The sequence below is a fragment of the Labeo rohita genome, chromosome 5 (assembly GCF_022985175.1).
Source record: "Labeo rohita strain BAU-BD-2019 chromosome 5, IGBB_LRoh.1.0, whole genome shotgun sequence".
NCBI classification, from domain to species: domain Eukaryota; kingdom Metazoa; phylum Chordata; class Actinopteri; order Cypriniformes; family Cyprinidae; genus Labeo; species Labeo rohita.
In genome coordinates, this window is record NC_066873.1 from 41,262,254 (window position 1) to 41,275,515 (window position 13,262).

Genomic DNA, 13,262 nt, shown 5'->3' on the forward strand with positions numbered 1-13,262 from the left:
TTAGTGCATCCTTGATGAATAAAAGTACTAATTTCTCTCAAATAGAATCTTAATTTTAGTTTAAAAACATGTACCTGAAACTGACTCATTTGCATCAGTCTGTGATTGACTATGATTCTAAGCCGAATTACTAAGATGTAATGTATCTTGAAAGCTAATGGAAGAGTCTTCATGTCAGCAATGAATCCAGACAGTATTGCCTAGGTAGCCTATTAGATTTTGAACCAGAGCTACTGTCAAGAGCACAGTGTCCTTTCTGAAACTAACCTCTTGTACTATCTTTTAAGAAATATTCTCTCTAAATTCTATTTTTCATCCTGTTGAACTTGATTTCATTGACATTTGTTTCTTCAACAGTTTGCATGCTGCCTCCCAGTGTACTTTTTCCATTCTTCCTCCTCTAGCCTTGCGTTCTTTATCCTTTGCTTGCAGTCTATGAACTCCATCTGACCTTGTTACCAGTCAGAAAGACTTTGCAATGGTAAGAGCGGGTTCTAGATTTTCCTTTGGTACTTTTTTGACATTCTGCGGTTTCTTGCACCCAGACACCTCAGGGTTTTGGTTAAAATAAAATGAAGTTGGCCTGTTCCTCTGTTGTCATCTTCTGCTTTTTCTGTCTCTCTTTCTTCCTCTTTCTCTCACTCTTCGTCAACAAAGATTTAGTAACATGACTATCAACATTTCAAATTTAGCAAATGAATGTATAGTATTTAAAGGGATAATAAACCCAAAAATGAAAATTCGAAAACATTTATTCACCTTGATAACGTTCCAAAACTGTTTCTCTTTCTTTTTTTGTCGAACACAAAATAAGATATTTTAAAGATTGTTGGTAACTAGATTTTTTTTTTTTTTTTTTTTTTTTTTTTTTTTTAAAGAAATTCAAACATATAACATTTGTTTTGTGGCTCTTCCTCTTTGCTAGTTATAGCATGAAATAAACATGAATGAAGTTAAACCATGGAAAGATGTCAGTACACACCATTTTTAAAGTCCACTGATGTTAATCTACTCTTCTGTCTGGTTTGTTTTTTGGACAAAATGGCACATGATAGGTCAGATCTACAAATTGTTTTTCATAGTACTTTTTTTGTGGAACACAAAAGAAAATATTTCGAAAATATTGAAAACCAAACAGTTTCAGGGTCCCTTGTATTTTTGTGGAACCCAAAATTTTAAAGATTGTTGGTGAGCAAATGATTTTGGGTCCCATTGGCCTTCATGGTATTTTTTGTAGACCACAAAAGAAGATATTTTGAAGATTGTTAGTAAGCGAATAATTCTGAGTCCCATTAACCGCCACAGCATTTTTTTTTGAACACAAAAGAAGATATTTTGAAGATTGTTGGTAACAGAATGCTTTTGGGTCCCATTGACCTCCACTGTATTTTTTTTTTTTTTTTTTGTAGAACACAAATAAGGATATTTTAAAGATTGTTGGTAGCCAAATGGTTTAGATCCCATTGACCTCCATAGTATTTTTTTTGTAAAACACAAAAGATATTTTGAAGGTTGTCGGTAACCGAATGGTTTTGGTTCCCATTGACCTCCATAGTATTTTTTGTAGAACACAAAAGAAGATATTTTGAAGATTGCTGGTAACCAAATGCATTTGGGTCCCATTGACCCCCACAAAATTTTTTGAAGAACACAAAAGAAAAATATTTTGAAGATTTTTGGTAACCAAACACTTTTGGGTCCCAGTGACCTCCACAGTATTTTTTTTTTTTTTGTAAAACACAAAAGAAAATATTTTGAAGATTGTTGGTAACCAAATGCTTTTGGGTCCCATTGACCTCTACGGTATTTGTTTCGAAAATTGTTGGTAACCGAATGCTTTTGGCTCCCATTTACTTATATATTATTTTTTTGTAGAACACAAAAGAAGATATTTATTGACACTAAATGGTTTCAGGTCCAATTGACATCCATAGTATGGATAAAAAAATAAATAAATAAAATCAATGAAAAAATAGATTTCAGTTTTTGGTTAACCAAACAGTTTTGAAGTCCTTTTGACTTCCTATCTTTTTTTTGTGGAACACAAAAGATATCTTAAAGAATGTAACCAAACAATTTGGGGTCCTATTGACTTCCACTGACTAGGATGGAAATACTATGGAAACCTGTGGGACCTAAAACTATTTCATTACCAGCATTCTTAAATTCTTTTTGCATTCCACAGAAAAGTGATATAGGTTTAAAACAACCTGAGGGTAAACAAATAGTGATGGAATTTTCATTTCTGGATGAACTATACAGAAAATAACTAGGGTGGCAAAAAAAGAAATGCATGGAATGAGGAGGAAAATAAAACCAAATGCAAGGGGAAAGAATTTACATCCAAAATCATTTGTAATATAAATCACAATTGGTCATGCTTACTGACATCTCTGTCTCTCTGTAGCCTGTAGCGGAGGATACGCCGAACCTGACGTTACCCTATGCACCCCACACCAGTGTTTTCAGAGCAGCGTGCCTCACTACGCAGAAACTGACATTATTAGCCTGCAAGGCGTCACCGGCAGCAACATGTACGCCGTTCCGGCGCTCACTGTTGATTCCCTAACGCGGAAGGACATCTCAGTAGCCGAGTTCCCTCGAGAGAGGCTGCTGTTCAGAGAGAAACTGGGAGAAGGCCAGTTTGGTGAGGTGAGTCTCAGTGAAGCATAGCGGGAGGATTATTACTGCTGCTGTTGTTCCATTGGTTCACTCCTGGATGGCCTTGAATTGTCTTTTATTCTAAGTTAGATGGGATCTTTTCTTTTTTATACAAACAGAGCTGCAATGCCTGATATTGTTCGATGAAATTACAGTGTTTCCCAGTGAACCCTGTTATTAGTGACCACACATGACAGTTATGTATGGCTTTTTTAAGGAAAACACTGGAAATCTAGAGTGAGAGCCAAGGGTTTTATGCAATAGTTTTACTAATACTTTTAATATCTCAGTTGACCCTGATTATGTTACTGAGGCGACATCATGGTGCCAGAGAGTAATATCATAGTACTGTGACGAACGGTAATGTATGATATACAAAGTTTTGGTACGGTAAAAGCTTATGATGTTCAACCAGGCTGAATTTATTTAACAAAAAATATCGTAAAAATAGTGAAATATTATTACAATTTAAATTAACTGCTTTTAGTTTGAATATATTTTAAATATATATTTTATTTCTGTGATTCAAAGCTGAATTTTCAGCATCGTTACTCCAGTCTTCAGTGTCACATATGCTGTTTCCATCTGATTATTATCTGTGTTGAATATTTTTGTGGAAATCTTTTTCAGGTTTGTTATAGAAGCATAGAAATGTAAATATTGTGTAACATTATAAATGTCTTTACTGTCAGTTTAATACATCTATGGTAAATAAAAGCATTCATTTCTTTTATACCCCAGACTTTTGAATGGTAGTTTATATGCTATTACTGTGATTAAAATATTTATATAGTAAGGTATTCACAATGTACTCCAAATTAAATTTAAAATGGTTATGCCATAAAACACTGTGGTATTTTGGTTGTTAGTGGAGCCCATTCAAGTGTGTTAATGTTCTCACACTATGTTTGTTTGCCCATGTTCATTCTGTCGTTGCTGTTTCCAGGTACATTTGTGTGAGGCCGAGGGTTTGGCAGAGTTTCTGGGAGAGGGTGCACCGTTACCGGAGCAGGACGGCAGGCCGGTGCTAGTAGCAGTTAAACAACTCAGAGCGGATGCCACCAGCAATGCCAGGTTTGGGGGAAAAATAAACAGACAAAAAACAATTGATTGGAAAGTTACATCATAGAGGGAGGCTTCTGGGAAGCTCTTGCTAAAAAGTTCGGAAATGGTTATGTAATTATGATGTGTTTTATTTGGTTGAAATAAAATGGATTGGCACATGAATTAAGACAAAGAATAGCTAAACGGAAAGATATGTGCATGTTTAGACATATGTATGTATGTGTGTGTGTGTGTGTGTGTATATATATATATATATATATATATATATATATAAAATATGTATGTGTGTATATATATATATAAAATATGTATGTGTGTATATATGTATGTATATATATATGTGTGTGTGTGTGTGTGTGTATATATGTGTATATATATATATAACTTAAAAAAACATTAAAAATACACACACACACACACACACACACACACTACTACCAGTAAGACAGTAAGATTATTACTATTTAAAATAACTGCTTTCTGCTTTCTGCTGCTAATATATTTTAAAATGTTATTTATTTCTGTAATCCAAGATAAATTTTCAGCATCATTACTCCAGTCTTCAATGACATATTGATCTTTCATAAATGATTCTAATATGCTGATTTGCTGTTTTTTATTATTGTCATCAATATTTAAAACAGTTGAGTGCATTTTTTAAAGATTTTTTGATGAATAGAATCAGCATTTTTCTGAAATAAAAAGCTTTTGCAACAAAGAAATTAGAATAGAAATGAATACTTTTATTTAGAAAGTGATGATAAAGACATAATGCATAACATTTCTATTTCAGATAGATGCTGTCCTTTTGAACTTCCTATTCACCAAAGAAACCTGAAAAAATTATATTCAGTTATTTTTAACATAATAATAATAATAATAATAATAAATGTTTTTTTGAGCAGCAAATCAGAATATTAGAATGATTTCTAAAGGAAATCATGTGACTGGAGTAATGATGCAAAAATTCAGCTTTAATATCACAGGAATAAAATACATTTTAAAATATATTCAAATAGAAAACAGTTATTTTAAATACTAAAAATAATTCACAATTTTCCTGTTTGTGTTGTTCTTTGGATCAAATAAATACAGGCGTGGTGAGCAGAACAGTCTTCTTAAAAAAAAAAACATTAAAAGTCTTACTGTCTAAAAATGACTGGTAGTGTGTGTGTATATTTAGAGTATTTGCTAATTTTTAAAGTGTTTTATTTATTTATTTATATAATATTTATTATTATTATTTATTATTATATTATTATTTATTGTTATTTTCTATGTGAAGAAAAATGGAATCCTAATAGATGCCTAATCCTTCATAAAATGTTTAAAATTGTGTTAGAATACACAGTTATAATGGTACTTTCACTGTCAGAGTGTTTACAGTTAGATTTTAGTTCTCATTTTTTTGTCATCAATCGATATTTACCATAAATCAATGTTAACCTTTGACCTTTCTTCTGATCCCTTGATAACCTTTCTAATATTTGTGTCTGTGTAGAAATGACTTCCTGAAGGAGATAAAGATCATGTCGCGTCTGAATAACCCAAACATCATTCAGCTGCTGTGCGTGTGCGTGAGCTCCGACCCGCTCTGCATGGTGACGGAGTACATGGAGAACGGAGACCTCAACATGTTCTTGTCCCAGAGGGAGATCGAGAGCACACTCACACACGCCAACAACATTCCATCTGTCAGGTGTGTCCATTATAATGAAGAAGCCTGACATGTACAGACTTTCATCTCCAGGCGGGGGTCAATATCGCTATTCTACGAGTCAGAGTCAAGCTTAACATTCTTAACCTCTGAATTCTTCAACTTAACCTTCCAGTTTCAAGTCAGCTCCCAATTTATGATGGAAATGTTTCAGATTACAGGGTTAAAATGAAGCCAAGTTTTGAAGTGAAAACTCTTGAGTCTTTATAGGGGCAGTTTACCCAAAAATGAAAATTCTGTTATTAATTACTCACCCTCATGTCATTCCAAACCTGTAAGACCTTTGTTTATCTTCTGAACACAAATTAAGATGTTTTTGATGAAATCGGAGAGCTTTCTGACCCGGCATAGACAGCAACGCAACTGACACGTTTAAGGCCCAGAAGGTAGTGACATCGTTACAATAGTCCATGTGACATCAGTAATTTAATGAAGCAACGAGAGTATTTTTTGTCAGTCTTTTGTCAGTCTTCGACGCGATTATGAGAGAACCATTCAAATTGTTGAATAAAGTCTTTATTTTTGTTTTCGTTTTAGCTTCATAGCATTACGGTTGAACCATGGGTGTCACACGGACATGCATTTTTTTTTATATGAATGTTTTTATTTTGTATATTAATAATTCTAAATAATTAACTATATTATTAATAATATATTAATATTTTTAATATCAATTAATATGAAATACTTTTAACTTTTATTTCTAGTAATTTGGTACTTATTTACCTAATTGTGTTGCAAAGGCATTTTTACTTTTAAGGTTTTCATGTAATATTTATGTTTCAGCTTTATTTCAATTAATGAAAACAATCTTTTCATTTTAATTTTATTTTTAATAATTTTGTCATGTGCATTTTTATTATTGTATTTTTTATTATTGTATTTTTTTATATTAATAATTATAAATAATAACTATATTATTATTAATATATATTGATATTTTTTATATTTTTAATATTAAATATATTTACTTTTGTTTTATTTCTTGTAGTTTAGTACTTATTTACTTAATTGTGTTGCCAAGGCATTTTTTTTTTTTTTTTTTTTTTTAGGTTTTTTTTTTTAGGTTTTCATGTATATTATTTTTTATATATATTTATTTATTTATTTTATTATATTTTTATTATCCGTTTCAGCTTTATTTCAGTTAATGAAAACAATCTTTTCATTTTAATTTTAGTTTTAGTAATTTCGTTATGTGCGTTTTTTAATGTGTGTGTGTATATATATATATTTTTATATATATTTATTAATATTTATTAATATTTTTTAATATTTAAATATATTTACTTCTGTTTTATTCCTAGTAGTTTAGTACTTATTTACTTAATTGTATTGCCAGGACAACTGAATATCCGCGCTGTACTTTTCTATCCTTTGAAAATTAATGTTCTTGGGCTTCAAAAATGACAACGTGTCATAAAGGTCGTCTGTATGGCGTGCACTGAATTCCAAGAATTCCAAGTGAGAAAAAAGATCCAATTTAAGTTGATTTTGTGATTTTAATTATCATTTGTGCTTTCACACATTCAGACATGGTGCTGATTGATTCTGATTTGAAGCCAAGTGGTTGTGCTCATGAACTCAGACTCTTGTTTCTGTCTCTGCAGCATTGCTGACCTGTTGCACATGTCGGTGCAGATCTCTTCTGGGATGAAGTACTTGGCTTCTCTGAATTTTGTGCACCGTGATCTGGCTACACGGAACTGCCTCCTGGACCGCCATCTCACCATAAAGATCTCTGATTTCGGCATGAGCAGAAACTTGTACAGTAGCGATTACTATCGTATACAGGGACGTGCTGTACTGCCTATACGCTGGATGGCCTGGGAGAGCATCTTACTGGTGAGGGGAAAACAAAATGCTGTAAATGCTGTTCTTTTGAACTTTCTATTCATCAAAGATTCATGTATGTTTTCAGCATTGAAAATTAGAAATGTATCTTTAGAAGCAAATCAGCATATTAGAATGATTTCTGAAGGATCATGTGACACTGAAGACTGGAGTAGTCATGCTGAAAATTCAGCTTTGCATCATGTAAATAAATTGCGTTTTAAAACATATTCAGGTAGAAAATGCTTATTTTTAATTGTAATAATATTTCACAATATTACTGTTTTTACTGCATTTTTAATCAGTTACATAGAGCCTTGGTAAGCAGAAGAGACTTCTTTCAAAAAAAATCATTTAACTGTTAGGCTGAGACATCTGTCTAGTGGTTTTCTTCCTTTGTATCAATGCGTTATGTTCATTATTTTGTGTGTGCTTGTGTGTGTATGTTTTTAGGGGAAGTTCACAACAGCTAGTGATGTGTGGGCATTTGGAGTAACTCTGTGGGAGATCTTTACTTTATGTAAGGAGCAGCCCTACAGTCTGCTGTCTGATGAACAGGTCATCGAGAACACCGGCGAATTCTTCAGAAACCAGGGGAGACAGGTACACTTGGTGAAAATTCAACTTTGATTTTGTTTTGTTTTTGATCTAAAGTGAGTGATTTGTACTTTTAATTTGAAGTTGAATCGTTCTGAGGTGAAGCAGCTCAGGCTGAAGTGAATCGATTCGAGTGAATCGGTTTGCAGTGAAGTGAATCAGTCTGCAACGCAGTGAATCATGAAGTGAATTGATCTAAAGTAAAGTCTTTAAAGTCTTAATTTCCGTTTGATCAAATTTAAGGTCTTAAAAAGTATTAAATATCAAAAATATTTTTTTTTGATGAAATCTGAGATCTTTCTGACCCTGCATAGACAGCAGTGCAACTGATACGTTCAAGGCCCAGAAAGGTAGTAAGGACATTGCTAAAATAGTCCATGTGACATTAGTGATTTAACCTTAATGTTATGAAGCTACAAGAATTTTTCTGTGTACAAAGAAAATAAAAATAATGACTTTAGTCAACAATTACACTCTCTTCCCATGTCAGTCTTACTACGTTTCTGGGCCTTAAGTAGGGTAGTTGTGTTGCTGTCTATGCAGGGTCAGAAAGCTCTCAGATTTCATCAAAAATATCTTAATTTGTTTTCTAAGGATGAACAAAGGTCTTACAGGTTTAGAACAACATGAGAGTGAGTAATTATTACAGAATTTTCATTTTGGGTAAACTGTCCCTTTAAGTGAATCAAACTGCACCAGAGTGAATCTATTTGCAGTGAAGTAAATTGGTCTTCAGCAGAGTGAATCATTCTGTGAATTGATCTGAAGTGAAATTAGCAAGGTTCTTGTGGGTCTTTTAAGTCTTAATTTCAGTTTGATCAAATTCAAGGTCATAAAAAGTATTAAATATAAAAATTTTTTTTTTTTTTTGATGAAGTCCGAGAGCTCTCTGACTCTTCATAGACCTTAAAATAGTCCATGTGACATTTTAAGGTTCAACCATAATGTTATGAAGCTACGAGAATACTTTCTGTGGCAAAGAAAAAAAAATAATGACTTTATTCAAAAATTACCCTCTCTTTCTGTGTCAGTCTTACTACTGGGCCTTAAGCGCGGTAGTTGCGTTGCTGTCTATGCAGGCTCAGAAAGGTCTCGGATTTCATCAGAAGTATTTTAATTTGTGTTCTGAAGATGAACAAAGGTCCTACAGGTTTAGAATGACCTGAGGGTGAGTAATTAATGACAAAATTTTAATATTTGGGTGAACTGTCCCTTTAAGTGAATCGTTCAGAGGTGAAGCAACTCAGCCTTAAGTGAATCAAACTGCAGTGGAGTGAATCGGTTTGCAAAGTGAATCATTCTGAAGTGAAGTGAATTGATCTGAAGTGAAATTAGCAGGGTTCTTGTAGGTCTTTAAAGTCTTAATTTCAGTTCGATCAAATTTAAGGTAATAAAAAGTATTAAATATCTTACTAAGTCTTAAGTATCATTTTAAAATGTCTTTATTTTGTGGACAGAAATACTAGAATTGCAATACAGCCTAATATGATTATTAAACTTCAAAAGGCTGAATTGATTAAATGAATGTGATGAGCAGCTAAAAGCAAAGCATGGGCGTTTCAAAATAAGAGTCCTAATGCATTGTAGTACAGTTTACAATTAAAAGTCCCACTACTACTACTTTTAATCACATTCATTATACTAATTTTACTAGTATCGGCACAATAATCTGTTGATTTTTCTTTAATCAAATTATTATTGTATTATTATTGATCAACCTCTGATCCATACTGTATGTATTGATATATAAGTACATAAAGGAATTTCATTGTGTGTGCGTGTGTGTATTAAATTATTATTATTTAAGTAAAATTAAGGTATTTATTTTAAAAATAAATGGATTTGTTCTGTATGAACGTATGGTATTGATTTTATTTGGTCTTAAAAAGGAAAAGCGAATTAATCTGAAATTATATCAATTGGACTAAAGTGAGGTCTGAACTACGACTATGAGTTTGAATGAATGCACAGTTACAGGATTCAAACCTTCACATGAACAGTTACATCATTCACATATATGTTTTATCTAAAAGACTTTTTAACTACATATTTCTCTCTCTTTTCCTCCCTAGATCTTTCTCTCCGCCCCACCACTCTGTCCATCCTCTCTGTTCGAGTTGATGATGCGTTGCTGGAGTCGTGACATCGCGGACCGCCCCACTTTTCACAGATTGTATCAGGCCCTGCGAACTTTTGCGCCCCACTCGTGACCAACCCCTGCTTTAGCGAAGCAACCTGGGTGAAAACTGTTACACAAGTCTTCTGACTGCTCACCAGTCACTGAAGCAGAGGGGAACATTATAGCCACAATGTAGCGTCATCAGAACGGTAGAAATCCAATGGAGGAGAGATCTAGAGACGATGAGATTTCACAAAAGGCATTCATTCATTTATCCACTCAAGTATTCATCTCCATTGGAACTCAAAGAGCTTTTTTTTCCAATCCATAGACACTTGAGATTTTATTTTTAGATGTTTCGTTGTCTTTCCCTTTTTTTCTTTATCATACATGTTATTTCTGTTTGTCATTTTCCAACAGTGACTCTTGAGCCTACTGTATATTCTAGGCGGAAAGAACCAACTGGACGAATGTTGTATTTGTCAAAACTGTGGTTGTGTATCGTTAAGCACTGCTGTCTTTGGTTTTTATTTCGTTTTTGTCCATTTTGTTCCTTATTTACCCCCACACTGGAGTTACTGTGTCTTATAATATTAAGTGTTGTTTTGCTCTCTAAATATGAATGTTTTTACAGGTTCTTTGGATATAGCTGGGTCGGAGACTTCCTCTGCCTGGATCTAGCAGAACTACTGTTATAGTTAGATTTAAAAAACCCTTGTGGAGGAGAAAGGAGAGGGTTATAGAGCCAACAATGGACTGACGTGCAATCGAATGCACTGTTTCTTCCCCCAACTTCTCTAACAGGCCACTTTAAAGTCAACATGAAATCAGAATGGACCAAAAAAGACCATGTTTCTGGTTTTATTTTGAATGATTCATTTGTGCATGTTTCCAAAGATAACAGTGTTTGTTATTGTAGTATTTGATCAAAATGTAATAGAACTTAGGGTGAATTATTATAGTGACCAGTTATATTAGTAAAATGAATTGTTAATGCCATTAAAGGCTTTAAAGGAAAATTTAATGAACATGTACTCACCCTCAGGCCATCCAAAAATGATGAGTTTGTATCTTCATTAGAACAGATTTGGAAAATTGTAGCATTACATCACTTGCTCAGCAATGGATTCTCAGTAGTGAATGGGTGCCGTCAGAATGAGAGTCCAAACAGCTGATAAAAGCATCACTGTAATCCATAAGTAATCCACAGAAACAAAGAAAATATATATATTATGGACAAAGGAGTCACATTTAGCCTAAAGCAGGAATTTAAGTTGAAAACACCTTGATGATGGTTTTGTTTCTTATAAACGTTCACTATTTTGCTTCACAATATGTCAGTTGATGGACTGTGGTGTGGATTACTTTTGGATTATTGTGATGTTTTTATTAGCTGTTTGGACTTTCATTCTGACGGGACCCATTCACTGCAGAGGATCCATTGGTGAAGAAGTGATGTGATGTTAGATTTCTTTAAATCTTATGAGAGTATGTCCATTTTCAGCTCATTTTCATTTTTGGGTCAGCTATTCTTTTAAAATCCAGCAAGATTTCACCAGCACAGCCGAACAAATTAAATTTCAACTCCACTACACTTCTTTGTTGTTGGCATGCTGTTCTGCAATTGCATTGCATTGTTGTTGAATCTACATGAACTATGTCTGGCTGAGGACATACAGGACCAACAATATCAATATTTTAGAGATCCATTATATCTATGATCTCTGTAGAAGGCACATGATTATGGGGGAATATGTATGTAAGTTTAAAATTATTCAAAGCACATTTTTCTTTTTTCTTTTAATCCACTTTATTAATGTCATTTAAAAGTTTGTGAATGAATGAGTGTTGCACCAAAAAAAACATTTGGTGCACTTACGATGTAACCAAGATCTGATATCTCTGTCTTTTATCATCAGTGTGTACCAGTTTCTACATTCCTTTTCTGTAGTTTGTGTTTACTGTATTTCAGAAATTGTCTTCAAATGTACAGGAGAAGTTTTATTGTTTGGCTGCTGAAAGGTTTGGCTATGCAGGACGTTTTGAAGAGTCCTCCAATAGCACTGGGATTTCGATTGAATGTTGGTGGTAGGAAAGCTTAAGGAGAAGGGCAACCACTAAACTCAATCTCCCAGAAGCCTTTGCTGAAGTGAGCCTGAGGCAATTTCTGTTATTACTGATCAGAGTTTGCTTTTCACTACATATTTAGAGACCAAGAGTGCATGTCCGTGCGAATGCGTGATGCTGTGAGCGTGGTTTTGTTTTAAGTGAAAGTAAATGTACCTTCTTTTATCATTTAGTATTCAATAACAGTCTTTCATTCAATCCTTTTAACTCTCTGTATGTGTCCTTCATGTACATTACATAAGCAGAGTAGATACTGTATGTATAGTAATATATTGGGGACTAAGGAAGACTTGTTTTCTTTCATCTTCTTTCTTATTTTCCATATTAAATATCGATTTTGCTGTAGCTGCAGTGTTTAATGTGTTTTTACTTAATGTGAATACTCCTTTATTTTTCTAAATATTTGAGTAGTGTGATATGTACAGTTGATGTCAAAAGTTTACATACACCTCAGAATCTCCAAAATGATTTTTTTTTTATTTAGTACTGACCTTAATAGGATATTTCACATAAAATGTTTACATATAGTCCACAAGAGAAAGTAATAGTTGAATTTATAAAAATTACCCTGTTCAAAAGTATAGTAATAGTTGTTCATGAGTCCCTTGTTTGTCCTAAACAGATCAACTGCCCGCTGTTCTTCAGAAAAATCCTTTAAGGTCCCACAAATTCTTTGATTTTTCAGGGGTTTTTTGTGTTTTGAACCCTTTTTACCAGTGACTGTGTAATGTTGAGATCCATCTTTTCACACTGAGGACAACTGAGGGACTCACATGCAACTATTACAGAAGGTTTAAACACTCACTGATGCTCCAGAAGGAAACACAATGCATTAAGAGCCAGAGGGTGAAAACTTTTGAACAGAATGTGTACATTTTTCTTATTTTGCCTAAATATCATATTGTCTTCATTTAGTACTGCCCCAGAAGCTACAGAAGATACTTACATGTTTACCAGATGACAAAATAAGTTAAATTTACTCTGATCTTCAAACTCAAAAAATTTTCACCCCCCGGCTCTTAATGCATCATGTTTCCTTCTGAAGCATCAGTGAGTGTTTGAACCTTCTGTTCTGTCCTCAGTGTGAAAAGATGGATCTCAAAATCGTACAGTCATTGTTGGAAAGGAATTAAATACACAACA

At 33.4% G+C, this 13,262-nt stretch overlaps 1 protein-coding gene across 1 annotated transcript in view; it reads left to right on the top strand.

Annotated features, from left to right (window-relative positions):
* The window catches only part of ddr2l (discoidin domain receptor family, member 2, like), a 43,233-nt gene extending 30,769 nt beyond the window's left edge, over positions 1-12,464 (top strand). The window contains exons 12-17 of the mRNA XM_051110470.1: positions 2,408-2,652; positions 3,608-3,735; positions 5,228-5,425; positions 7,054-7,288; positions 7,730-7,879; positions 9,946-12,464. Coding sequence (XP_050966427.1) covers positions 2,408-2,652; positions 3,608-3,735; positions 5,228-5,425; positions 7,054-7,288; positions 7,730-7,879; positions 9,946-10,083 — 1,094 coding nt within the window. The 3' untranslated portion in view covers positions 10,084-12,464. The remainder of the gene's footprint in view (positions 1-2,407; positions 2,653-3,607; positions 3,736-5,227; positions 5,426-7,053; positions 7,289-7,729; positions 7,880-9,945) is intronic.
* Positions 12,465-13,262: the final 798 nt, after the last annotated feature.